Source organism: Microchirus variegatus, assembly GCF_963457635.1.
Source record: "Microchirus variegatus genome assembly, chromosome: 14".
NCBI lineage: Eukaryota > Metazoa > Chordata > Actinopteri > Pleuronectiformes > Soleidae > Microchirus > Microchirus variegatus.
This window is the reverse complement of record NC_139815.1, coordinates 12,697,268-12,724,539: the sequence shown is the minus strand read 5'-3', so window position 1 is coordinate 12,724,539 and position 27,272 is coordinate 12,697,268. Positions and strand designations below refer to the sequence as shown.

At 40.7% G+C, this 27,272-nt stretch overlaps 1 protein-coding gene across 2 annotated transcripts; it reads left to right on the top strand.

Annotated features, from left to right (window-relative positions):
* On the top strand, window positions 1-26,898 carry LOC310936369 (ras-specific guanine nucleotide-releasing factor 1-like; the record flags this gene model as incomplete). 2 transcript variants are annotated; one of them, XM_083900420.1, is made up of 27 exons in its annotated part: window positions 1-276; window positions 7,651-7,757; window positions 9,193-9,340; window positions 10,073-10,165; window positions 10,989-11,242; window positions 11,332-11,411; window positions 11,860-12,053; window positions 13,242-13,351; window positions 13,562-13,680; window positions 13,903-14,063; window positions 14,157-14,220; window positions 14,717-14,859; window positions 15,261-15,343; window positions 15,885-16,133; window positions 18,544-18,917; window positions 19,693-19,809; window positions 20,946-21,116; window positions 22,283-22,389; window positions 22,472-22,584; window positions 23,089-23,149; window positions 23,280-23,386; window positions 23,566-23,650; window positions 23,817-24,014; window positions 24,382-24,461; window positions 24,577-24,694; window positions 25,390-25,458; window positions 26,806-26,898. In XM_083900420.1, the coding sequence occupies 27 exons, from the start codon at window positions 1-3 to the stop codon at window positions 26,896-26,898; spliced, it is 3,774 nt and encodes a 1,257-aa protein (XP_083756546.1). The 2 variants fall into 2 exon arrangements, with proteins under 2 accessions (XP_083756546.1, XP_083756545.1); XM_083900419.1 differs by having other exon boundaries at window positions 19,693-19,814; window positions 20,948-21,116.
* Window positions 26,899-27,272: the final 374 nt, after the last annotated feature.

The following is a 27,272-nucleotide window of genomic DNA, read 5'->3' as shown; positions in this document are numbered from 1 at the left end:
ATGCAGAAAGGGATGAGACTCAATGACGGACACATCACCTATCTGGCTCTTTTGGCGAAGAAGGACGGCACGAGGCGAAGCTGCCTGAGCAAGAAAAGCTCCGACAACACAAAATGGCATTCAAAGTGGTTCGCGCTGTTGCAGAACATGCTGTTTTATTTCGAGAACGACTCTAGCTCACGCCCCTCCGGACTGTACCTGTTGGAGGGCTGCGTTTGTGACAGAGCGCCGTCACCAAAGCCATCTCTGTCCGCGAAGGAATGTTTGGAGAAGCAGGTAAGGAAGGCGCGAGCGTCGTGTACACTAACTTATTGACCTGGCACCGGAAATAAAAGCATCATCACCATCACCATCATCATCATCATCATCATCATCAGTGGGGATCAGGTAGTTCCACGTAACCGCTGCACAAATTGTGCAATTATGCAATAGTTGTTATTGTGACGTCAAACTATTTCCCATGCGATGCGTTTGCATTGTAACGCACTTTGACGTTGATTGTTGCGTAATGGCGTCAAAGTCTGTGCGGAACGATCGAATCGTCGTGTCGGTGTGCTGCGTCCAACTGGAGAAAGCACTCAGAGAGCGCGGACCTCCGCCAATAAACCCTAACCCACTTTCAGCGTCAATCCGAACTTTCTTAATCCAGATTTCTGTTACTATCCAAAGCAAATCTCACTTTTTCTCGATCTGTATCCAGAAAATTTTTCCTGGAGAAATGTCATTAAAAATCCATCATTTTACTTTTTCCTCACATACACAGGTAAACAAATAAACATAAATAAAGAACAGACATGTCCAAAAATATCCCTTTAAACAGAGGGTTCACAGAGACAACAGGATTAATGGGATTCCAACTTTGCATACACTACACTTCACTGTAATCTCTCTCATGTTGCATCACATGAACAGATTATAAAACCCTTGTTTTTTTTTGTTTTTTTCTCGGCTTTGCTGACATCTCATAATGCAGGGACTGAGGGGAAACTTCAGCCGCATCCAAAACTTTGCAGGTTGCCATCTTGCGGAGGAGAGCTGCCCTTTCTCTGTCATTTTGACGTATTGATTTAATTCCTTGTCTTGATATTAATAGCAACCTACCTTGGCAACTGCGTCTCCCCCCCCCCAGTTTATAGCGGCTTGGTTCATTTCATAGCTCTCTCATTATACCACCGCGTTGTTAACAACAGCCGTGAATGAAAACCAAAGGATGTCTCTCAGGAATGCTTTTTTTCCCCCTCCCCTCCTCCCCTTGTTCCTCAGTACATCCACGTTTGTTTGGTTTTCCTCGGGAGTTCAGTATCGTTGGATTAAAACCAGTGAGGTGCATGTAGTGAGAACAGTCTCAGTCGAGGGGATGGTTTCCCTGTTTGCAGAGGTGAGGCAGAGAGGCTGCTGATAGAAACATAATCCTAAGGTGGTCTAGCTCTGCTTTGACCCACGATGACTGCAGTCACCTTCTGAAATTTGCTCTGCCCACTGCAGTCTGTGCTGTTTCCCCCCTGCAGCACAGACTCACACTGTAATCTCTGTTTTTGGCTGTCAGGGAAGCCAAAAACATGCAGTCTTTTAACATTCTTTACCCTTTTCAGTGTCTTGATTGACCATCCAAGTGTTTTCTGCAAAACTTTCTAATTCATGAGTAAAAATGTACAATAAAATCAACAAATAAAGCCGTAGTGGACTCAGTTACTGAGACGAAAACTTAAATGAGTAAGTAATAATCGACCGATGCCGATAAACACCAACAGGTGTTAGGGTTAGGGTTTTCTGAACTCTTAAAGGGACACTGTGTAGTATATATGGGTTTATATGACCCAAAATCCACTTTTTTATACATATTATGTGCTCCTGCATTGTCTAGTCGCTGTATAATAGTTTTTGTTTCATTTTCGTAGTGTTTCAAAAGTCATGTAAAATAACATGGTCGCTCGCCGCTAATGCATTGCCACTGTTAGCAGCGAGACGCCATGTTTCTACCGGAGCCTGTAAGGACAAACGCGAGAGAACAAATCAAGCGTCGCTTTACTTGTAGCGGAAGTCCCGCCTCCACTCTCTCCACTTCGTCTGCTACGGCCGCGGTAGCTCGCCCTCTCCCTCACCTCACGAACCTCATCTGCTGACACGGAGAAAGACGACGAGGACGACATTTGACCGGCTGAGGATACCGTAGCGCTCAGGGAAGGGAGGGGGTGAGCAGAGGAGCAGTTCTTTGTTGTAAATTTCAGCCTCTCCTCTAGATGTCACTATAAACTACTTACTTCATCTTTAAACGAACTGCAGCAGAAGCAAAGTCACCTCTTCCTGTGTACTTTTGAGTTTACAATCAATTGTATTTGGTCAAATTCTCCCCTATTTCCATCAGTTTCACCTGCAACTCAGCTGTCACGTGACATTATCTTCACACAGTTGACCCCTGCTTGGCTGAGTTGATATACACTCTTAGAAATAAGGGTTCCAAAAGTGTTCTTCTACAAGGGCTGAGGTTCTATCTGGAACCATTTGCTTCTGAAAAACAGAAGGCTTTAAAAGGCTCCAGGTGGAACCTTTTTATAAAGGTTCCACCTGGAGCCAAAAAGGGTTCTCCTATGAGGACAAGCCGAAGAACCTTATGTGGAGTTTTGACGCATATCGGCATCTGCCTTTTAAAAAAATCCAACTTCCGATAAGAGATCAATCAATGTATTTATTTAATTAAAATTTCAGTTAACTTTGTAAGAGATGCTGCTGACCCTGGGAACTCCCTACACTTTTTTTTTTTTTTTTGTTTGAACTTAAAACAAAGATAACTAAAAGATAAAATAACATTTCAGTTATATTGAAATTTTTGTACAACTTTATTTACTGTAGAAAACTTTAGGGAGCTATTTATTTGTTTAAGTTTTCATTTAACTTTATAAGACATGCTGCTGAACCTGGTTAGAATTTAAAAACATAGATGTCTATTGTCTAGATAAAAATAAACAAAAACCTTTAACATACATACAAACAATAAACATATGCTTAAAGGCATTTAAAAGTTAAAGTTAAGTGTTGGTGTTTGTATTATTCGAAATTTTGACGCCAATATTTTCACTTTTACTGCAAATTAATATCGGCTCCAAATATCAGTTGTCGGCCTCCTTGACTACTAATAATCAGTATCGGCCCTGAAAAAACATATCGGTCTATCTCCAAATTGGAAGTATTGATTTGTTTATAAAATAATCCAGATTCTGCTGGTACTTGTACAGTATGTGGCGCCCTCTTGGCCAAATGAATGATAATCCTACACTCTGAGAAATAAAAGTGCTAAGTAGAACCATATAAGGTTATTCGGCTTATCCTCATAGGAGAACCCTTTTTAGTTCTTGGTAACACTAAAGGTTCATTTTATAAAGGTTCCACCTGGAGAACCAAGAACCCTTGGTTGGAAAGGGGTTTTAAAGGGTTCTCTGTATCAAAATCTATCTGTGTTTCCAAGAACCCTTGAAAAACAAATAGTTCCAGGTAGAACCTCTTTTCTAAAAGTATACTTCAATTTCGAGTTGAAGTTAGATAACACTTTATGCAGTTGATTATTTTCAAATCCAGGTTTTTGCAGTTACAGTCCTTTTGTAAAATGTGTTTTCCTGACAGTGTGATCAGAAGAGCCACCAAGGAATAAACCAAAGTGAAAATAATCTCAATTAAAAGCATTAAAACAGAAAAATCTGTCCGTTGTGAGAACCCGTTGGTCACTGTGGTGGAGCGAGCGAAGGTTTTTGTCTGTATTTAAAACCCGTGTCAGGACAAAGAGACAGCAGCAGCTCTTCTCTGGGGCTGACGCATGGACCGATGGTGACACATGGTTCATGCAGGCTGCTCCAGTGAATTCACTTCAACAGTGAATTAAATGCATTTTGAAAGCCTGCAATTAGCATAACACACTCTTCTGTTTCGGGCTCATGTTCTTTGATTTAATATGTGTCAGGAATATATTCTCTCAGTTTCACTTGTTTTTTGGTGCGTTAAATTTGCACATACACCATTCTGATGTCTAGCTGACGTCCATGTAGATCAGCCTCACTTGTGTGTCCTCCTGCATATACGGCAGTGTGGGTCTATAAAGGTAAACCGAGGACAGAGAGAGCAATCGATGCTCACAGGTGTCTGCGGACATACGGATCTTCACTTTCCCCACTCACTCAGGGACAAAAAAACAAAGGATGACACCTGAGTGGATGAGCAGACTGCAGCAGAGGTCGATGTCACTGGACATTTCTGACATTAACATCTGTTGCGTGTACAGTAGATTGTTTTTTTTTGTAGTGTTGCATCTTCGTGGTGCTGTGTGCACCACTAATACTGTATTTATGTTTGTCAGCGCTAAAAAAAGGGGAACGGTCAGATGAGCACTGGATCTTATCAGTGTGTGACAGCGAGAGGGACAACGCTGCCAATAGATACTAAGCTTACTGCCACCTTTCAGGGCTACGGTGCTTTTTATAGCTCTCTCAGTCCTCAAAAAAAAAAGAAGAAGAAGAAGCCAAAAGATCGTTCTCCCCATGTGTCTGTCTCTCCGTTCTCATTGTATTCTTTGGAGTGTTCTACTTTTTAAAGGTTCTTATTCCTCATTTAGAAGACGGCAAGCTACGTTTAAGACCCCAGTTACTATGGCAACCCCTATTTGCATCTGAAAAAGTGATTTTGAAGGGGCCAACAAAATGTGCTACAACATGCCTCGGCACTGTGCTGTGCGAGTGCAGCATTTACAACGGTGTCAATGTGGTCACTTTCGCTTTTGATTTAACAGATATTATGGGATGTTTAACCATGGGTATAGGTTTTAAAGCGGACCTAGACCGGAAGTTCAAATTAACGCTGTTTTTTTGTGTGTGTCTGCATCATTACCTTGTTACGAAGACCTGAAGGTTCTAAACAAACGGTTCAGCCTCTGCTGAGAACGCTGTGTTTTATTGTAATCTCGGGCTCAGCGAGATCTCTGAAAAAACCTGGTCCGGTTAAGTAAACAGCGGTTCCCTGGGCACATCCGGTTGCGTACATTGAACCGCAGAAGAAGAATAAAGTCCGTTGTGGCTATTTTTAAACATTGTTAAAGCAATGTTTTGATAATGAGTAGCAGTGCATCCACCGTTCCAGAGGGGGGAGCTGTGCTTCTGAGAGCGGATGTGCTGAATATACTGGCCAATCACAAGACTCTGTCTTCTGGGGGTGAGAGTTCACTCTGAAATATCGCGACTCAGGAATACCGTCAGAAAAGAGGATTTCTATCGGCTTGTTTACAGCAACTAGGAGGTTTTTGACCATAAAAACAAGTAAATGTATGTAAGTAGACCTCCATAACTAACATATTTGTGCAACAGGACCACTCTAGGTCCGCTTTAAGCAGTGGTTTCAAACTTGCAGCCCTTCGATCGATGGTATCTGTGTTTGTTTTTGATATTTACAGATTCATTTTGCATCATAAATGTGTTTTTTTATTGTAGATCATATGGCGTCACGTAACAAAACACCAGAAATTAGAATTTTGGAAAACATTGTCACTAGTGCTGTCAAGCGTTAATGCATCAACAACGTCAACGTTAACGCACAACGTGTTTCAATGACAACTGACCGGGAAAAGACGCGCGCGACGTCATGTTTACGTGACTCCTGATTGTTAAAATGAATCTCTAAAGTAATTGTGCTCACACACATACGCAGGTTATTTGTAGCGCTGCTCTTTTCCTTCAACAAACAGACCGCTCCAGTTCGACTGTAGGTGTGCTAACGGCGCTAAAATTAGCTAATGCAGCTAATGGAGATAACTGGTAAACGGTGCCTGGAATCCGGTGTCGCGGCACATAAACACGACATCATGCGCGTCTATTTCCGGATAGTCGTCATGGAAACGTGTCATGCGTTAACGCGCGTTAATCTTTTGCACAGCACTAAATGTCACAAATGTTGTTGCAATATCATGATGGAATAATGTGAGATAATTTTAAGCTAATATCGCGCACACAATTGGACTTTTCTTCACCTGACCGCCCCCTACTGACCAGACTTAAAGTTCAGTGGCCTCCAGGTCACTTGACTGATGATTTTTCTTCATTGTTGCATCTTAAATTTCATTATAACTTGTGCAGTGCCTGTGCAACATCTGTAGTGCCTGTGCACTGCGTTCGCCATGCCTCTCCTCTCAGGTAGCCCACAGTGCTGTGTGAGTGAGGGGGGGAGTGGCTACAGTAGAGCAGCGAAAGCCAATGTGTGCTTCTTTTGCATTACTTATCCAAACAACGTGAAATTTGGCACTTTACTTACTTCTGTCTGTACCAAGACACCTGTCAAGATTGAAATCAATCGGAGCATCGGTTTGAGTGATATGCGAATAACGGACAGACAGACGTTGACGTTCCTGGAATTTATAGATGCATGATGTACGTCCAGAAACATGGCTTAAATCACCCGTGTCCTTGCAAAATTAACCTTACTTCCTATTTATATACATACAGAACGTTATAAAACTCCCATCAGCTGGAGGAATTAGTGATGTGAAAGATGCACTGTCAGCATCAAGCACAGATACTGAGCATATAAAAAACCAATATTGCTGCTGGAGTCTGGCCAGATCAGATTTTCTGAAACTCAGCAGTAGTTTTAAAGTCATGTTTTCTCTCGTAAATTATGTTGAAATTAAGGGAGTTAAGGGAGTTTTTGACTTGGCAAATCAGATCCAGGGTCTCCAGAACCCCACAGGTAAAATAATTGATCCAAATCTATCCTATATGGTTTCTAGGACTGTGGTGTTTACCGATTGAAATGTTCAATCATGTTCAAGCTTCTTACCTTTTCTCTGTTCCAATTCAAATTCAGCAGTTTTTACTCATAGGCTTAAAACAGGGGTTTAGTGTATGGCGTACGTTGCCTCACTTACCGACAGCTAACGTTTCTGTGGCAAAAAAAAAAAAAAAAAAAATGTAGTGGCACAGAGCTAAATATAGCTGCCTAAAAGGCTTGACACACCAGCTTGCAGGAAGCGGGAGATGAGAAGCACATTATTGACAAAGGCCCGTTCTGCTGCTCATCAGGAAATATAGAACATTACTCCCCTTCACAAATGATTTGCTCTTGGCATTTGGGAGGGATAAAAAATCCAATATATTGGATTTGTGGGGGTCTATTTACCATGCATCAGTGTTATATAATTTCATCTGTTTCCACCACAAATAGCCTGTCTGCGCTATTATCGCAATGACCACCACCATCTGATAAGCCCATTAGAAAACACTTCCATGCGCATTTCGCCGTAATTGCCACAACCCGTGGGGTCGCTGGAGACGACCGGAGAGTGAGGTCCCAGGTGTGTTTGTGTCACCATAATGAAGCCAAATCACAGGGACGCAAGAAAACAAAAGAAAACAAGGTTTTTCTGCAGACGTCAGATTAACGCAGACAGAACGTACCACGGATAAATCTGTCCTGACTTTTTTTTTTTTTTTTTTCCTTCAGGAACTTTGTTGTCTCCCACTCATTCACACTTATGCACGAGAAATGTACGACTTCAGCGACAACACAATCTCACTATAAGACAAATGCTGCTCACTGACGGCCACAGTGCAACTTTCAGTCATTTGAACAAATATTTGACTCTTTTTCTATGCTATTTCTTTTGTGTTTTTGTTACAGTATTATTTCACCGTCACGTTTAATCATGACAACCAGAAGGCTTTGGAGCTGCGCACCGAGGACGTCAAGGACTGTGATGAGTGGGTCGCTGCTATCACACAGGCCAGGTACCTCTCACACATGACCTCTAATGCACTTTTATTTCTATGTATTAATGTAATTGGTAATTAAAGTGTTACTATTTTTTTCAGTACCTCACTTTAAAGGGGGGTCATTATGTAATATTATGTGTCTTCACACGAGGATCAGTACAACAATAGGTAATGAGTGGCAAATCCCTTTAAGACAAGGAACTGTTGTATTGACTGTTTCAACAATGAATAAATCTATTAAGGATAATTCAAATTAAAGACAAGACCACAGGAATCTAAACAAATCTAAACTAAAACAGGAAAAAAACATAAGAAAAGCAAATCTTATTTAGCCCTACCACCTTAGCCCTACCACCTTACTTACACTACAATAATAGTCTTTAGAATAAATGTTCAAAAAATGATGTAAAATGGTCTCTGCGCATCCTTTAAAAGTCTTAAATGATCTAAAATGAATTATAAATTATTTAAAATGTCTTAAAAATTGTATGTTTTGGTCTTAAATACATAAACGCACGTCAATGCATGATGCGTTTCCATGACGACTGACCGGAAAAAAGACGCGTGCGACGTCATGTTTATGTGCCGCGACACCGGAGTCCAGGCTCCATTAGCTGCATTAGCTCCTTTTAGCGCCGGTTAGCGCGCCTACAGCCGTACTGGAGCTGTCTGTTTATTAAAGGAAAAGAGCAGCGCTTCAAATAACCAGCATACCTGTGTACTGAGACACGCACTCATTTTTGTATATATTTTTTGTATACTTGGTCTGAAAAATGCAGTTAAACTGCACTTGTACATACAGCTATTGAACCAGAGATCACAGAGTGTCACTTTATGTTCAATAAACAGACAAATGAATTGAATGAGTCTCATTGAATGACACACATGCTATGCTTGGGTTGTAATTCAGCAGGATTTTCCAATTATCGCCTATATTTTTAGTGTTTTCAGTTTTAAATTTCATTTAAGGTGGCATTAAAAAGCTCTTAAAAAGGTCTTAAATTTGACTTGACCTGCAGATACCCTGTGTAAAGAAATAAAAGAATCATATTTGGCTTCATGTAGGATGAGTAAAATGGTGCAGTAGTGAATTGTAGTGTATATTTTTTTTGGGCTATTTCTGTACACACATGCACCCTCTCATATTAAAAATGGTTTGAGATCTGATTAATGCAAGCATGCAAGAGTCAGGTGAGTTTAAGATACACACATAACATGTTGAACAGGGTAATGTAGAGAATTATTCTCCATGCACAAGCAGCATTTACAACCCGCTTTGCCAAACTCCCAAGTATTTGAGGGTTCGGTGTCTTGTGAGTGCCTGTGCTTCTGTGTGGACGTCGGTTCAAACGTATGCTGATCAGAGGTCTGCGTCTGCTTTGATGAGACTATGGAGAGCCCATGAAACATGCGTTAATGAGGCCCTTGCGTCGCCTGTGTGTCTGTATAGTTACAGGAACCTGGCGACGGAGCATGAGACCCTCATGCAGAAGTACCTCCATCTACTCCAAATCGTGGAAACGGAGAAAATGGTTGCCAAGCAACTTCGACAACAGATAGAGGATGGGGAAATCGAGATAGAGCGTCTAAAAGCCGAGGTAACTTGCTTGTAATTTCATGCTACTAGCACCTGTGTGTGTATATATGTGTGTGTGTGTGTGTGTGTGTTTAGTCAGTGTGGTTCACGTTGAGAGAGAAAAGAGAGTGAATCTAAACATAGACACAGGACAAAGGTCCTAACATTGGTTTTTCTAACCACAGTGCTGTGAGTTCATGTGAGCGCTCCTGTGATGTCCTCTCCACAAATGCTGTAATAGTGCTCTCTGTGTTTTATCTCCTTATTATTCACTCCAAACTGGATCAAATGCATCTCTCTTTGATGTGCTAATGGAAAACTCTAGTTTGTACCAAATGTTTTCAATATGCATGAATCAGCTGCTGTTGTTAATGAAGACTTTTTTGTGTTAAAGTAGTAATGGATTTTGTCTGTTTTCTTTTTTGTTTGTTTTTTCATATTCTATCCTTTATTGAAAGGTGTTTTTACTTGGGTTTGTTCCTATTCACTGTTCACGTACACTGTGCCATTGTGATCAGAGTAAATAAGAGAGGGTTCACGTTTTGTTTCCACTGTTTCACTTCATATTTTATTTTTGATGTCGCCTGAAGTTGAACAAAAGCCCGTGAATGAAACAATAATAATAAAAAAAACACAGAGGGCAGCGAGAAATGTATAATATGACCGTGATCAGGCTTTTAGTTGCATTATATGACATAAGGGACTATTCCTAACAAACAGAGTGTATTCATCACAGGTTTGTGTTGAATTTCAGATCGCTGGACTGCTCAAGGACAACGAGAAAATCCAGTCAAATCCAGAAGTGCCGCCCAGTGACGATGACACAGAGATCAAAAAGATCAAAAAGGTGAGATATGACTGTGATGCTTTAAAGGAGAAAAAATTACATTGATACAAGTAGGAGAGTTGATCAGAGGGAGGGCTATTCAGCCAGGGTGTGCGAGGAAAAGGACTCCCAGAAAATGGGAGTCAAATAATTTTAACCAAAGATTAGGGTTACTAATAACAGATTTTATTAAGTAAAAGCAACACAAAATGCTGGGGAATGAACCTTTGACTTTCCATTTGGACGATGACCTGCTCTGCCACCGATTACAGCCATCAGCAGCTCCACAACAGCAGCTTCCTCCTCAGAGTTCTGATTCTGCGCCACAGAACGTATTAGTGTCATTCAGCTTATATTTTGAGGTCTTCTGACCCGTAACTCTCTTGGTTCCCTTGGTTTTTGGGAGAAACTAGCTTGTCTAAAATGTTACCCCCAGGTGGCCGAAATTGTATTAATCAGTACAAACTGAAGTGATTAATACAATTTCTGTACATTCTTTATTAGCTGGTAACGCTGTGATGCTGGTGTACAAGGTTCAAGGTTCAAGGTTTCTTTATTATTAAAAAAATATTGTGCAGACAGGAGATACAGCAGTTAAAAAATTCCAAACATTAAATGTAAAAAAACACGCTCACAGTGAGCTGAAGTGCAAGAGCTGAGCAAATCAGAAACGGAACAGAATCTGATCTGAATTAACCGAATATTAGTGCATTTCTCGTTACCTTGTTAAGTTTGAAAGCTCATACAGGGACAATTTTAAAACCCGTATACGTCAGGAATCAAAAACACAAAGACGGGGCATATCATAGCATTACTTAACCATATTAAAACCTCCTCACCACAGGTCCAGAGCTTCCTGCGAGGTTGGATTTGCCGCAGGAAGTGGAAGACCATCATCCAGGACTACATCCGGTCCCCCCACGCCGAGAGCATGAGGAAGAGGAACCAGGTGGTGTTCAGCATGCTGGAGGCTGAGGCGGAATACGTCCAGCAACTCCACATCCTGGTCAACAACTTCCTGCGGCCGCTCCGCATGGCTGCCAGCTCCAAGAAGCCGCCCATTACCCACGACGATGTCAGCAGCATCTTCTTGAACAGGTGGATGGCAGTGAGAGACTGGGTGTGATTGTGAGTTGTCAAGAGTTGTCAACAGTAGTTTACAATCACCTTTGTTCTTCTTTTGGCAGTGAGACCATCATGTTCCTACACCAAATCTTCTACCAGGGTCTGAAGGCCAGGATATCGAGCTGGCCGACATTAGTTCTGGGTAAGAGGCACAGGTATCTGTGACACCCGTCATTCGATATCCAATCCAATCCAATCCACTTTATTTATAAAGCACGAGTTTAAACAAACAAACTGTTTCCAAAGTGCTGCACAATAGGTAAAACAGAGATAAAAATAAAAACAGATATAAAATATAAAGATAAAATAGAAAATGTGACACAACAAAACAAATACAGTCACATAAAAACACATAAAAACAAAGAAGTGGCCTTTCTAATATGGAGCGGCAGCGCTATGTTAGGATTTCTTTCTGTGGTCGGTCAAATGACACATACATGTTTTCAGTTCTGGCACAAACCATGCACGATGAAGTTCGGATTACAAACGTCCTTTACAATCACACATTTCATATTGGAAACACAAACAAAGTCCAATTAATTCAACTAAATGCACTGAAGGTATTCATGGAGGCTCCTGTCACTCAACAGCGGACCTGTTCGACATCTTGCTGCCTATGCTGAACATCTACCAGGAGTTTGTGAGGAACCACCAGTACAGCCTGCAGATCCTGGCCCACTGCAAGCAGAATCGCGACTTTGACAAGCTGCTGAAGCAGTACGAGGCCAAGCCTGACTGTGAGGAGAGGACGCTGGAGACTTTCCTCACCTATCCCATGTTTCAAGTAAGATGACAGTGGTTGAGTCTCACATTAACGTTTCTCGAGTACTGACCTGAATGTGCTCGGCCTGGAGGTAAATAGTAGATTTGCATCAGTGTTATGCAGCAATCCAGAGCCTTTCCTCCAATCTGATGCAGCACGACTTCATTAGTACTGCAAAGATGTTACCTGAGAGTGTATGTGTTGAAATGTATAGGTGTCACACCTTTTTTTTTTACATTTAAAAAACACAGAAAAGATGGCAGGCAACATTTATCACACTCAGTAGGATTGAAGTAGCAGCAGTAGAGGAACTGTGCTGAAATTAGTGCTGAGGTTTTTAAAGTGACAACACTAATGACAATGACTCGAGCAACAAGTGAGCACAGATGTATGTATATATACATATATATATATATATGATGATATGCGGTCTATGGAAATGTATATATATATATATCAAAAAAAAATACAGTCTATGGAAATTATCCATAGACCACACTTTATATATATATATATATATATATATATATATATATATATATATATATATATATATATATATATATAAATGTGTATGTGTATATGTATACATTAATAAACACAGTAATATATATATATCAAAAAAATATACGGTCTATGGAAATTATCCATAGACCACACTATATATATATCTATATATATATATAGATATATATATTTTAAAAAATATATATATATATATGTATTTGTGTATATATATATGTATACATACATATAGTGTACACATTTCCTCATTCAAGTAAATGGAACTTTTGACTGGTAGTGTGTGTATATATACATAAATATACACATTAATAAACACAGTAATATTTATTAAAAAAAATATACGGTCTATGGAAATTATCCATAGACTGCACTTTATATATATATATATATATATATAAAAAATATATATGTATATATGTATATATGTATTTGTATATATATTTGTATATATATTAATGTATATACATATACATATACACATTAATAAACACAGTAAAAGTAATAGTGAAAAATGCATACCCAAGACAGGTCTCATAACAATTACTTACGAGACCATGACCGCCAGGGTTAAGATGCAGTGTTTCTTAAAAAAAAAAAGCCTTTGACCTTTCAAAGTTTTAACATAAACATGACCATGTCCAAAACGGTCGGAGCTAATCCCACTCCTTCTGTCTCCTCGCTCAGATCCCTCGTTACATCCTGACGCTGCACGAGTTGTTGGCTCACACGCCCCACGAGCACGTGGAGAGGAACAGTTTGGACTATGCCAAGTCAAAGCTGGAGGAACTTTCCAGGTATATTGTTGTCTCTCAGTCAGGAAAAGCAGTTTCAAAATGTTTTTCTGTATCTTGCTGTGTATTGGTAGTGCATTAAATTTGCATTGTTTTCAATTGTATTGGGTCTTTCTAAGCAGTGGTGTCACTGTTTTGGGCAAATAAAGTTGATTTAAAAAAGGAAATTATCCATAGACCACACTTTAATAGTAGTATGTGTTGTTCTTTTAGAATCATGCATGATGAAGTGAGTGAGACGGAGAACATCAGGAAGAACTTGGCCATTGAGCGGATGATCGTGGAGGGCTGTGAAGTTCTGCTGGACACTAGTCAGACTTTTGTTCGGCAAGGTAAGTTGGATTTCATTGTCAGATTAAAATGCTGACAATGCTGCAAAACTGCTCCCAAAAAACATGAACTATAAATAAAGGTAATGCCTTGGACAATATGAGAAATGTACACCCAAGCAGTTGCATGTGGTTTTAAGATCATTTTCCAATGTCAAATTGCAAATTATAAACACCGTTACAGTCACTTAAGCCTCGTGTTTGTATGAAACTGTGACTCCACAGGTTCTCTGATCCAGGTACCAATGAGCGAGAAAGGGAAGATTACGAGAGGCCGACTGGGCTCTCTGTCTCTGAAGAAGGAAGGAGAGCGACAGTGTTTCCTCTTCTCCAAACATCTCATCATCTGCACCCGAGGCTCTGGAGGAAAACTTCACATCACCAAGGTACAGCACTGTAAAAGAAAACTTCAACCTAAAATTATGCCAACACCACCAATGTCTATTATTTGTTAACAACCTTTTTAAACTGTGTGACAGAATGGAGTGGTCTCTCTCATAGACTGCACACTGATGGAGGAACCAGAGGGCACAGATGATGAGTGTAAGTGTACAAAAACACATTGAAAGATGACGTCATCTTAAAAAAAGAAATAAACTTCAGATACTTTTACATTACCTCAGAAAATACAAAGTCGCACCAACCTTACTGTCCTAAACCTCTCCAAAATCATAGTATTTTCCATAATGCAGGAAGATACTGTATTAATGAATCAATAACTTTGTGATTTTCCTTGAAAATGGAAGATGAATGTATACAAATACGTTTTTTTTTTTTCAGAATTTTTTTTTTCAGAATTTTTGGAAACTCGAGATTTCAACTTTCCAAAAATTATGATTTTTTAATTAATTTTTTTTTATTCAGAATTTTTTGGGAAACTCGAGATTTTGACTTTGAAACTCGAGATTTCAACTTTGAAACTCAAGATTTCAATTCTTTTTTCATCATTTTTTTTTTCTCTTTATTACACGTAATAATATATTTGTATTATCATATTGTCACTATATATATATTTTTTAATTTTATTTGTGCTCTTCAGCCAAAGGGGAGCGGAGTGGCCAGGACGCAGAGCATCTGGACTTTAAAGTGATCGTAGAACCCAAAGACGTGCAGCCTTACACCGTCATCCTGGTGGCTTCATCCCGACAGGAGAAGTCAGCATGGACCAGTGACATTAGCCAGGTTTGCCTCTTCAAACTTCTTCTTTTTTAAATCACGGTAGACTGAATATGGCACGTTACAAGCCCTGATTAGTCTGTGTCGTTACATGAGGGAGTGTTCATACATAAAACTCCCTAGACTCTGTGTTGATCTGTTGTCATTTACTTTAAAAGTGAGTCATGTGCAGCGTTAACAACTTTACCTCTGCTTTTTGACATAATGTAGTTTCATGTGTGTGGGATAAAATAATTCAAAGGCCCGAGAACAGGACAGCCCTTTGTCTTCCAGCCATTATAGCAGCTGTTTGAAAAGAATAAAAGGATGAGGGATGGGGGTTTGAACTCGCTCACCCTGTTGTGCTGTTATACTCAGACTGCCCTCTCTCTCTCTCTCTGTCTGTCTGTCTGCTCGCATTATTATAGTGCATCGACAACATCCGCTGCAACGGTCTGATGATGAACGCCTTCGAGGAAAACAGTAAAGTCACCGTGCCACAGATGATTAAGTGTGTGCCCGACACTGTACATGCATTATACATTATAAACTGAATTACACACTATATATATATAGATTTACATGTACTTATATACTTGCTAAATGACTTAAAGGTGCATTATGTAATAAATCTAACGCAACTGGCCATAAAATCCTCCTAATATGTCACAGAGACTCAGGAATAATGTTCATATAACAAACTGAACTCACCAACAACAACAGTACAGTAAAAATATTTACATTAAAAAAAAATCTTTTGCAGATTGCAAATCATGTTTATGTTTTGGAATCATGTTTTGGCATGTGGCGCCACCGACCGCCGTCTACCAATCAGAGTAGAGTCTCAGCTGCCGAGCAACCACGGGTTGCCAGTTATGACAGAAAACGAAACCTAAAAGACCTTGGTATTTTGAATTTGAATGTAGTAGCTGTTTTTGGCCACGTTCTTACATATGGCACCTTTAAGTCAGAAAAAACCCCACCGTGCATACCACTTTGGCAAATCCCTGAAAGTAACGCACCTTAACGTTTCCTGCTTTTTTAAACCAAAGGTCGGACACAAGCCTGTACTGTGACGACGTTGACATCCGCTTCAGTAAGATGATGAACTCCTGTAAGGTGCTGCAGATCCGCTACGCTAGCGTGGAGCGCTTGTTGGAGAGGCTGACCGACCTGCGCTTCCTTTCCATCGACTTCCTGAACACCTTCCTCCATTCTTACCGTGTCTTCACCAGCGCCGACGTAGTGCTCGACAAGCTCATCACCATCTACAAGAAGCCGATCAGTGCCATCCCTGCACGGTGAGTGATGCCGTCCACGCGTGTGAGTTTCTGTACTCATTTTTCTGTTCTTATCGCCATCCTACCTTTTTAAAACTTGGTACCTGAAGTGAAAGATGCAAAATAATAACACAACATTATCACTGATAGCTATGGGTGAATTCCAATTCCTTGCTTAACCCTCAATCTCAAAAATGTGCGCTCCCGATAGTGCAAGTGCTGTCCCGATTCTCAGAAATATAAGTTGAGGGCCAAGTTTAAGGGCTGTATCGCCCTCAATATTGAGATTTTCCGAGACCACCCTTGAGAGCAAGGGCTACCCAGAATGCAATGCGTGTTTTGAAATAACAAAGATTGCGCCGAAAGCAGCGGAACGAGTACGCTACAAATTAAGTATTTTCTTTGTTAATAGAGATATAAAAATGATGAAAACCATTGTATTATCTTAGTTTAGGCCCATATTATGGATTACTGACGTCATTGTTGCGTAACATTTATTTTTATTTTACGATCTTTTGTCAATAGCCGGCCGGTGCGGACAAGCCATCGTTTGCTATCGTTTACTTTTCAATAAGCCGTGGTGTGTGGTAACTGTCAGCTGAATATGTCTGTGGTTGTGGTATTTGTATGAGTATCATCTTATAACTAACTGACAACCTAATAACTTGACTGACAAACGGATCGTAATAAATAATCGTGACGTAAATGTGTTCTTCTTCTTCTTTTTTGGAGTTGACAGACTGGACGCAGCTTTCGCGTTATTCTGCCCCCCACAGTCTGAAGATGTATCTGCATTTAAGGGGTGTCCCATTTCTAAGTGACAGAATAACCCTCAACACTTTGTTTTGAGGGCCAGTTAAGATTAAGGGTTGAGCTTGAGGGTTAAGATAGGAAGTTACAGATGGCCTGGACGTACTTCACCTCTGAAATAGTGTTCACAGTGAAGTTGCGATGGTGTCTCTGTAATAGTGTCAATCCCGTGGACATTCTCTGTGAAGGGACACCGTCGCTCCAACTAAAACATTTCATTACATTAAACCGAGCATCTGTCTGTGATTCGACCCCCCCCCCCCCCCCACACACACACACACACACACACACACACACACCTTCTGAAGTTGCAGCAGCAGCAGCGCTGCTGTAATGGTGCAGTGAAAAGGTGGGACTTCCTCTGTGTTTGAATTCGGTCTTTGCACTCACGTGGACCGTCTATAAGCGGTCCGATCGCGCTATCATTTCTTGTCCAGGTGAGAAGGGAACCAGAGGAGGAGGCAGTGAGAGGTCACACCGACACATCTTCAGTCCACCATCACAGTTAATTGGGTCCTGCATTCACCCACCTCTCCCCTAACCCCTCCTCCTCTTTCTCGTTACTCTCTTTACCCTTTTCCATTCTCTCGCTTGTGTGTTTTTTTTTCTTTCCACAAGTCTGACCATCCCTCTTTCCGCTGCGCTGTCACCATGGCAACCCCTCACTCTGCTGCAGGACCCCACCCTCTACTTCTCTCCTTGTCTCCTTTCTGCCTCCCTCTCTCTCTCCCCCCTTTCTCCCATCATCTGCAGTGGCTTTACTGTATTAAATATTGATGGTGGTGTTTTGCACCCAGACCCTCCTCTCCTCTTCTCTCCTCTCCTCTCCTCTCCTCTCCTCATCCCTCCCTTCTCTCCCACACACACCTCTTCCTCCCCGACCCCTCTATCTTTCCACCTTTCATCTCATTTCTTTTTGCTGTTTAACAAATCCAAGTGAGGAGACACAACATGGCTGCAGCAGCTAACACCACGGAGGCTTCCCATTCGCCCACTCCCAGCCAGCAGCCTTCACTGTGGTGGAATCCATATCCAATATGCTGCTCCTCTCTCGCCCCCCTCCCTCCCTCCCTCCCTGCCTCTCTGTCCGTTTCTCCCATGTATTTTCTTTTTTACATTGCACCTCTGTCTCTTCCTACCACTTTTCCCTCTCCGTCTCTCTCTCTCTCTGGCTCCCCTGTTTCGCTTTGTGTCTCTCTCCCCGTGTCTCTGTGGGCCTCCCCTGGGCTGGTTGCTGTTGGCAGCACCCGTGCCTCCCACACTGTCACTTGACATGCTATTTATAGGCCTTCAGAGGGGGTGGCTCTCAGTGCAAGGAGGATGCTGTCTTAAACAATGTAGCTTAAATAAAAGAGGCAAGATCTCCCGAACAGCCCTGTGGTTAATGTGTTCCCTCTCTGCTTCACCACACACACACACACACACACACACACACACACACACACACACACACACACACACACACACACACACACACACCCTTCCCACTGTCTCCTATCCAGACTACAACATTTTTTTAAAAGTGTTGTTTTTCAGTAGTGAAAACTTCTAAACTTCTTGTCTTTTTTCAACACCCCCCTTTCTCATTTCTCCCCTCTTTCAATCCCATACATATCTACAGTTCTTTGGAGCTTTTCTTTGCCAGCAGCCAGAACAACAAATTCCTCTACGGTGAGCCACCCACGTCACCGCGCGCCAGCCGCAAGTTCTCCTCTCCTCCTCCACTCACCATAGCCAAGACATCCTCGCCCAACCGCCATCGCAAGCTTTCACTCAACATCCCCATCATCACGGGGGGCAAAGCCCTGGACCTGGCTGCACTCAGCTGTTCTCCAAATGGCTATACAAGCATGCACACTACCATGTCCCCGTTCAGTAAGACCACCCTTGACATCAACAAACTGTACGTGTCGAGCACCATGGCCAGCAAAATCCCAGATGAGGGCGAGACCAAAGCTGAAGGCAAAACTGAGGAGAGTGTCCTCAACAAGCAAGGTCAGAATGCGAGTCCAAGGAATTTTGCCAAGTTTTAATTGGGTTCTCATGCTCTGCGCTCACTTGTATAAGTCATATCCATTCATACCCATTATGGTTAAGTGCTGCTGATGCAGGATTGTGGTTAGAGTTGGCTTTTTTTTTACACAGTGTCGTTTGCGATTAAACAGCAAATGAGCAGCCAACGGAGGATACTTTTGTGGAATCATAATCTTATATTAGATAAGAAGGATTTGAGGATCTGTTTTTATTTAAAGGTGCATTATGTAATAAATCTAAAGCAACTGGCCATAAAATCCTCCTAATATGAGACTCAGGAATAATGTTCATATAACAAACTGAACTCACCAACAACAACAGTACAGCCAAAATATTTACATTAAAAAAAATATTTTGCAGACTGCAAATCATGTTTATGTTTTGGAATCATGTTTTGGCATGTGGCGCCACCTACCGCCGTCTACCAATCATCACAGTCCGTAGAGTCTCAGCTGCCGAGCAACCATGGGTTGCCAGTTACATCAGAAAACGAAACCTAAAAGACCTCGGTATTTTGAATTTGAATGTAGTAACTGTTTTTGGCCACATTCTTACATATGGCACCTTTAATAATGACAGTGGAAGATGCAACTGATCAATATAATCAGCCATAAAGATTTTAAAACACTTTCTAATGATTCTTTATTTTATAACATTTTGTTTCTTCTGTTGCAGCTGCTAAACAGTTTTTCTTCTGTCTTACCTCTTGATACCAATCACTTATTTTAATGCACAGATTTGTCAGTGAGAGAAGAATGTGATGAAGATCCAGGTCACAGCGAAGAGACCGAAGCAGAGATGTCTCCTCCTAAGTCTCCGTCAACACCGAAGAATGTCAAGTCAAAAAACTCGGGTACAGTACGACTCTGTCTCTCCGCTATGTTGTGTTGTGAATCGCTGAGAACACCTTGTCGCCTTGTGATTTAGACTTTTTAAAACCAATTAACACAGTGTCAAACGAGAAGATAGACACCGTCCTTTTGTCTGTTTTACTCTTAAACACAAGTAAGAGTTAAAACATGTCATGTTTTTATGCCCCGTTTTGCATTATACAAGTTGTTTCGTCACAAGGTTGCCCCGGCAACCAGGGAAATCCCAGGATGTCACTGTTAATTTGTGGAGTTAGGAGATGTTGACATGTGATTTTGTTAGCAGGTCGGTTATCCACCGTTTCCCCTGTTTCCAATCTTTGTGCAAAGATTAACACCATGTACCTGCTGATATTACCGACACAGACATCATCTATATCCTGACATCATACTCTATCTATTTTTATTATGCAGAACAATTCTGTATTGGCAGGAGTTTCAAATGAAACGCTGTTCTGTGTTTCGCAGTCGAGCCTCAGATCGAAAAAAAACATGAACAATGCAAAGTGTTCGACTGTAATATGATACAGAGAAGCCACAGCATACTTTTAGCAAACTTTTCAGATAACCAGTGTAATTATAGCCAAATAAGGGCTTGATAAAAACCACCCACAGCCTCGTGGCCCTTCCCATACTGCAGAGAAAGGGAGCATCCACCCCGTAGGTAGTCAGGCACAATTTATCCCAAGTGTGATCTCTTCCCACGGCGCTGGATACAAGGGAAGCCAATGCCTTGTGTGAGTAGGTGGAAGGAAACCTTGTACCTTAGCAACGATGTGCGTGTTCTTCTCTGCCGCCCCCGGTCGAACGGAGGAAGGCGAGGAGGAAGGGGAGGGAGAGAAGGAGGGGGGGGGGGGGCAGTGAGGCAGACACACACACACACACAGCGGAGTGTACACTGTACTCCGTCACTGCCACAAGCTACATGACACACACTGTGCTGCGTCTGCTTCGGCTCTTTGTTCCCCTCTAGTGGTCAACAACTTAGTTTGATGATGCTCATCATTATAGTTCATGCACAGCTATAACAATTTTCAGAAATATAATGTCATATTTCTGAATATATGGACTGTAAATGACAGCATTTAAGTCTCTCATCTTTCTGTTTTATTCGATGCAGAGTTTTCCCTGTTTTCCTTCAACAACGGCATGGTGGTGTCATCCTGCCGGGAGCTGGACAACAACCGCAGCGCCCTCTCTGCTGCCTCGGCCTTCGCCATCGCCACAGCTGGTGCTAACGAAGGCACGCCAACAAAGGAGAAGTACCGCCGCATGTCCCTGGCCAGCGCAGGTACGTCACATTGTTGAGGACTGTCAATCATTTTTCCTGAGTGCTATTGTCCTGTAGATGTAGATATTCTGGAATTAAAATACACACTGGTCAGATTACAGGAAACACCCGGTTCTAATCAAGGTTATTATAGTTGTTAAATGTTCTATTTTTATTTAGTTTTTCAGCTTGCTTTTTTTTTTTTAAATTTCAGTTTAGATTTAGTTAATTCAACAAATGATTTAGTCGTTTTAGTTTAGTTTTTATTTAGATTTAGTCTTTGTCAGTTATTAAGAGAAAGCCTTGATTTGTAGATGAAAGGATGTGTGACAATAAACATGGATGATCAAATCCTTTAATTTCATTCTTTAACCTTTAACACCTGCAGGTAAATCAAAAATAAAACTTCAAATGGTCTGTATTCCAGAATTAAGTTTTGGAAAAAATGACGACAAAGGTGAATTTATCTACAATTCAGTTTAGTTTTAGTTAGTTTGGCTTGTAGTTTTTATTTTGTTTATTTTCTAAATTGTTGTTTTTATTTTTATTTCAGTTAACTAAATATTTTTTTCACTGCTGGTTTTAGTTTTAGACTTAGTTTTCGCATCAGTTTTCGGAAAAAAAAATAGGGCCGTGGATTCTAATCATCCACGATTTAGAATCAATTCAAAAACTTCAAAAATCGATAAATCGAAAACACAATTTTTTGTTATTTGTGTACAGTTTATTTTTGTAACTTCTGGGAGAAAAAGGCAGCTAGCCTAAGCTTTTATTTTATTTATTTTTACAGGAAGTAAGTTTTTATTTGTTTTGAATGAATAAATTGTCTTAAGTTTGCCTTTGTGTGATCACATTATCACATTATCTTATACAAACTATATTGTTTTGATGCCATAATTTGCCTTAACGCACTATGCATTGCATACATTTTTGGATTCGAGAATCGATTTTGAATCGAATCATGACCCTTAGAATCGGATTTGAATTGTGAGACACCCAAAGATTCACATCCCTAGTAAAGAATGCTGCATAGTAGCCGTAAAAGACAGAAACATAATCTGTACTCTGTATTTAAGGTTTTTTTCTCTGTTTATTACTGTAAAACAAATTAAAACTGACCATCTAATAACGATGCACTACATTGGTGACATTCAGTTTGAGTTGAATTGTATTAAACTGGGTCCTAGGTTTCCCCACTGACCAGAGGAACGGGGACAAAGAGTTTGTTATCAGAAGAGCTGCCACAAACCGAGTCCTGAATGTGCTGCGTCACTGGGTCTCCAAACACTCACAGGTACAGTTCACCTTCACCATCTTTTACAACACATACAACACTTCTGTCATGACACTGTTGTTGTTGTTGTTGTTCCTTTTAGGATTTTGAGCTGAACACAGAGCTGAAGATGCGCGTAATTAGCTTCCTGGAGGAAGTGATGCATGATCCAGAGCTCCTGACGCAGGAAAGAAAGGCAGCTGCCAACATCATCAGGTTTGGTTTTACGGTCATATGGTTACGTACAGGATGACACGTGTGTTATATGTGTTGATAATCACACAGTAGATAACATTTATTCAGGTCCTGGATTAAATATACGGTTTTTACACAAATTCCAAGTGAACACTGGCAGTGGAGAAACAAAAAAAGGAACATTTTCTCCATTTCCTCTAAGCAGCACTTTCACAATATCAGTGAATGTTCTTTCTCTGGGGAAAGACACAGAAGAACATTTGTGTAACACATTATTAAAAAAAGATAATCTCATCAACCTGCCAGCATGTGGTTTTGTGACCTAAATGTTATAAATACATTTAGCCGAATCCATCAGTGTGTCACTCAAGCAGATTAAAAAAAAAAAGAAAAAAAAAAATTACTGTAATACAGTGTGTACTCGGTCATGTTTTTGTCATTTTTGCTCAGGTTTAATTCAATTGTTTTTTGAGGTCATGACAATTTTGGGACACAACTGTCAAATAATGACACTTTTTTATGCAGGACTCTTACTCAGGAGGACCCAGGAGACAACCAGGTCACCCTGGAAGAGATCATACAGATGGTGAGGGAAAAGAAAATGACAGAAGTGTTCTCACTATTTGATGTCCTGTAGAAAAGATTGATGCTTCAGATGTGGAAGCACTTTTCATTGTGTGTGTGTCATTTTGTGTGTGTGTGTGTGTGTGTGTCAGGCCAGCGAAGACTGTAAGACTGAACCATTTGAGAGCCACTCTGCCCTGGAGATTGCTGAGCAACTCACTCTTCTGGACCATCTGGTCTTCAAGGTCATTCCTTACGAGTGAGTACACACACACACACACACACAAACACACACACAAACAAAGGGCTTAGTCCATAACAACAACAAAAAATATATATCTATATTGAGGCTGAGTAGGAGGTTGAGGAGGGAAGTGCACATGATGAGTGTTTGTTATTGTTCATTATTTCAAACACCTTTTCTTTTTTTTTTGACAGGGAGTTCTTTGGTCAAGGCTGGATGAAGAACGACAAGAACGAGAGAACTCCATACATCATGAAAACAACCAAGCACTTCAACGATGTATGTAGATAGATAGATAGATAGATAGATAGATAGATAGATAGATAGATAGATAGATAGATAGATAGATAGATAGATAGATAGATAGATAGATAGATAGATAGATAGGTAGGTAGGTAGATATTGTTCACAATATTTAATTTATCTCTGTAATTTTTTTTGTCAGATCAGTAACAGGATCGCCACAGAGATCCTGCACTGGGATGATGTCAACCTGCGTGTGGCAGTGATCGAGAAATGGGTGGCAGTGGCCGACATCTGCCGCTGCCTCCACAACTACAACGCCGTGCTGGAGATCACGTCCTCTCTGAACCGCAGCTCCATCTTTCGCCTCAAGAAGACCTGGCTCAAAGTCTCCAAACAGGTTAGATTCTAGTCATAATGCTCAGCTAAGCTCAGCTAAACTAAGTCACCTGCCTCTGGCTCCATATTTACCTCTAACATCCAAAAACTAGGCCAAACACCAGGGGCAGACACCATATGAATGAATGGGATACCCCCCATCAAAATGACAGTCTTAACACTTCTAATTTTTGTTTTTTGTATGAGTTCTGTGGTGAGGTGTGTCTTTTATTGTTTTAAATAACTTCATTTATCTATTTGCAGCACTTAGAGAACCTCGTTGTTTTTCAAAACATGAATCTCATAATTTTGCACGTGAATAAACGATAAAAAAAAAGTCTGGTTAGCAAAAGATTACAGTTGCACGTGTTTTTGATCCATTTTTCTAGACGAAGACTGTGATCGACAAGTTGCAGAAGTTGGTGTCCTCAGAGGGACGGTTCAAAAACCTGAGAGAAGCTCTGAAGAAGTAGGTATTGTCCTATGAGATGTTCAGGAGTTCTGTAGATCTCTTACATACAGTATATCGTGTTGATCATTGCTGTACATTTGCTGTGTCCCTCTGACCTGCCTGACCTCATCAGCTGTGACCCTCCGTGCGTCCCTTACCTGGGAATGTACCTGACCGACCTGGCCTTCATTGAGGAGGGAACACCAAACTACACTGAAGACAATCTGGTCAACTTCTCCAAGATGAGAATGGTAAAACACATGTGTAGATGCATCTCATTACCTTTCGATTTGTCTGAATGTGAGCTGCATAACTCAAAAGTATGTTATGGCCCAAGAAAAAAATTATTTAATTTTGATGTCGATCCAGATTTGGTTGAATCTTGAGTGTTTTGACACTATGGGAAACTGAGTGGTTTTGGTGCAGCTTTGTGCACCCTAAGACCCTGTTCAGACTGGGTATTAAACGTGATTTGATCATGTCCACATCACTGTCACAAGTACAGGTCTGAATGCTTCCAGTGTGTCCTGAATGTCCTCCAATCCAATTGCAGACATGAAATTTGAGATGGTTTCAGGATGCATGTGTCCACATTCCTGATTTAGAGACACCACCTCAGCTGACATCCCCTCATTCCTCTGGTAGTTTCACAGTATTTTAATCTTTATATTAACCTGAGCCCATATTTAATTAATTAAGTTTCAGCTACTGCAAGGACAAACAATGATTATCAGATGATTCCTTTTTGAATAAATGACAGGGAAGCCGGATCTGATGATCTGTGGTCACAGGAGACACATTTTAATGGCACGTGTTGATTCCAGGTCTGAACCCTGGGACCTAAGTGCTTTCGCAGTTTTAAATAGTTTTTTGACACTGGATCTAGTTTAGGGGGACAACTGCAAACATTTAATCTGACATCATTTTTTTGTTGATTGATCCGCAGATATCTCACATCATCAGAGAGATACGACAGTTTCAGCAAACAGCTTACAAGATTGATTATCAACCAAAGGTGAGATGACACTGTGTGTGCACTTACACTCCCAGAATGTCTGTATTGATCAAAACTTTTAAGTTTAAGATGTCATAATCAAAAACACTGACATTGGTTTTGCGTATGTATGCTCATTAGTCACTCATTTAAATTCAACAATTACGTCTAGTGAACATTTTTGGGGTTTTTCATCATCACACTTATATGCTTTGTAAAGCTCTTGTCCTGCAGGCAGAAAACAGCAGAATGGAGAGCAGCACACTTCAAACTCTTTGACATATAGATCAACATTTGGGAAAACTCCACCTCCTCTGTGAAACTAAATCTCATGCTTAACTTGACACAGGGCCGACCCAAATTTAAACACACGAGTGCAGTGCCCATAGGAAGTACGTATGTATTTCTATAGGGGGAGCTGAAGATATGATACATAAACATAAACATAAAGGCTAACATAATACAAACACTGTGCAACCTCATTAGGCACAACACAAATTATTTATATTTTTTAAAAGCTAGCTTATGCTAATGCTTATCGAAAATTTAAAAAAAATTTAGTAGCGCCTGATGAGGTTGCACAGTGTTTGTATTATGTTAGCCCTACGCTAATGCTAGCTTACCCTTTGGAAACAGGTTCGCCAAGTTCGCCGCAAAATAGCAGCATGCTAATGCTAAATAAATATGTGCTCGCGTATTGGTGAATGGACACCCACTTTGTCGTTTCATTTCGCTAGCTTACCTTTGAAAACAGGTTTGCCAAGTTAGCCGCAAAATAGCAGCATGCTAATGCTAAATAAATATGTGATCGCGTATTGGTGAATGGACACCCACTTCGTCGTTTCATTTCGCTAGCTTACCTTTGGAAACAGTTTTGCCAAGTTAGCCGCAAAATAGCAGCATGCTAATGATAAATAAATATGTGCTTGCGTATTGGTGAATGGACACCGACTTTGTCGTTTCAGTATAACACCATGTTCTGCGTTGAGTCGTGTGAAAGTGTCTCACCCACCGTGAGGACAGCCTCTTCACTCTCACCTCCCCGCTCCAGACAGCGCAGCTGCTGCTGATGAGCTGCTGCCTGCCTGGTGTAATGTGATAAATCAGCGAAAATTAAAATGACAAGGATGCACACCATCGGGCCATGATCAACCCATATCCAAAGTCTTAGGGCGATCTGACTAACGGTCAGCAACACATGCCCGTCACAGACAGACACATAGACGCAACTTGCTTTATAGATAGATTACATTTAATTCAAGAGTAAACCGAGCAGCCATAAAAAACACATTATTTACACTAACAGAAGGTGCTGTCAGGGTTAGATAAGAAATGCTGTTCTGATTGTGTGTGTGCTTGTTGCTTTAGGCTGCAAAGTACTTGTTGGACTGCAGTGCAGCGCTGGACGAGGAGAGCCTGTATGACGCGTCTCTGAGAATCGAGCCCAAATCGTCATCATGAAGAGAGATTTCTCTCAGCACTTCTATGGACTGTACAGGAACACTGTACCATAATGTATATATGCTACTCTTTCTATTAGACACAGTAGGTCGTTCTCCTCTAGTACGTGCTCCCTAATGAACCCATTGTGTATAACTGTTAGTAGAGACTGAGTAGAAGCCCACAGAGGTTTTATTTATCTAGTCAAAGAGTATTTATATGTTATTTATCGTGAGTTCTTTTCAACCACAGGAAAAAAAAATATATACAAAGAGATGAGAGAGTATTAAGATATGATATAGTATATCACACTGGGAATATGTTGTATGTTGACATGATGATCAACTCCCACTTTTCTGCTCCGATGTCGAAATCAATTGAGAACTTCACATCAC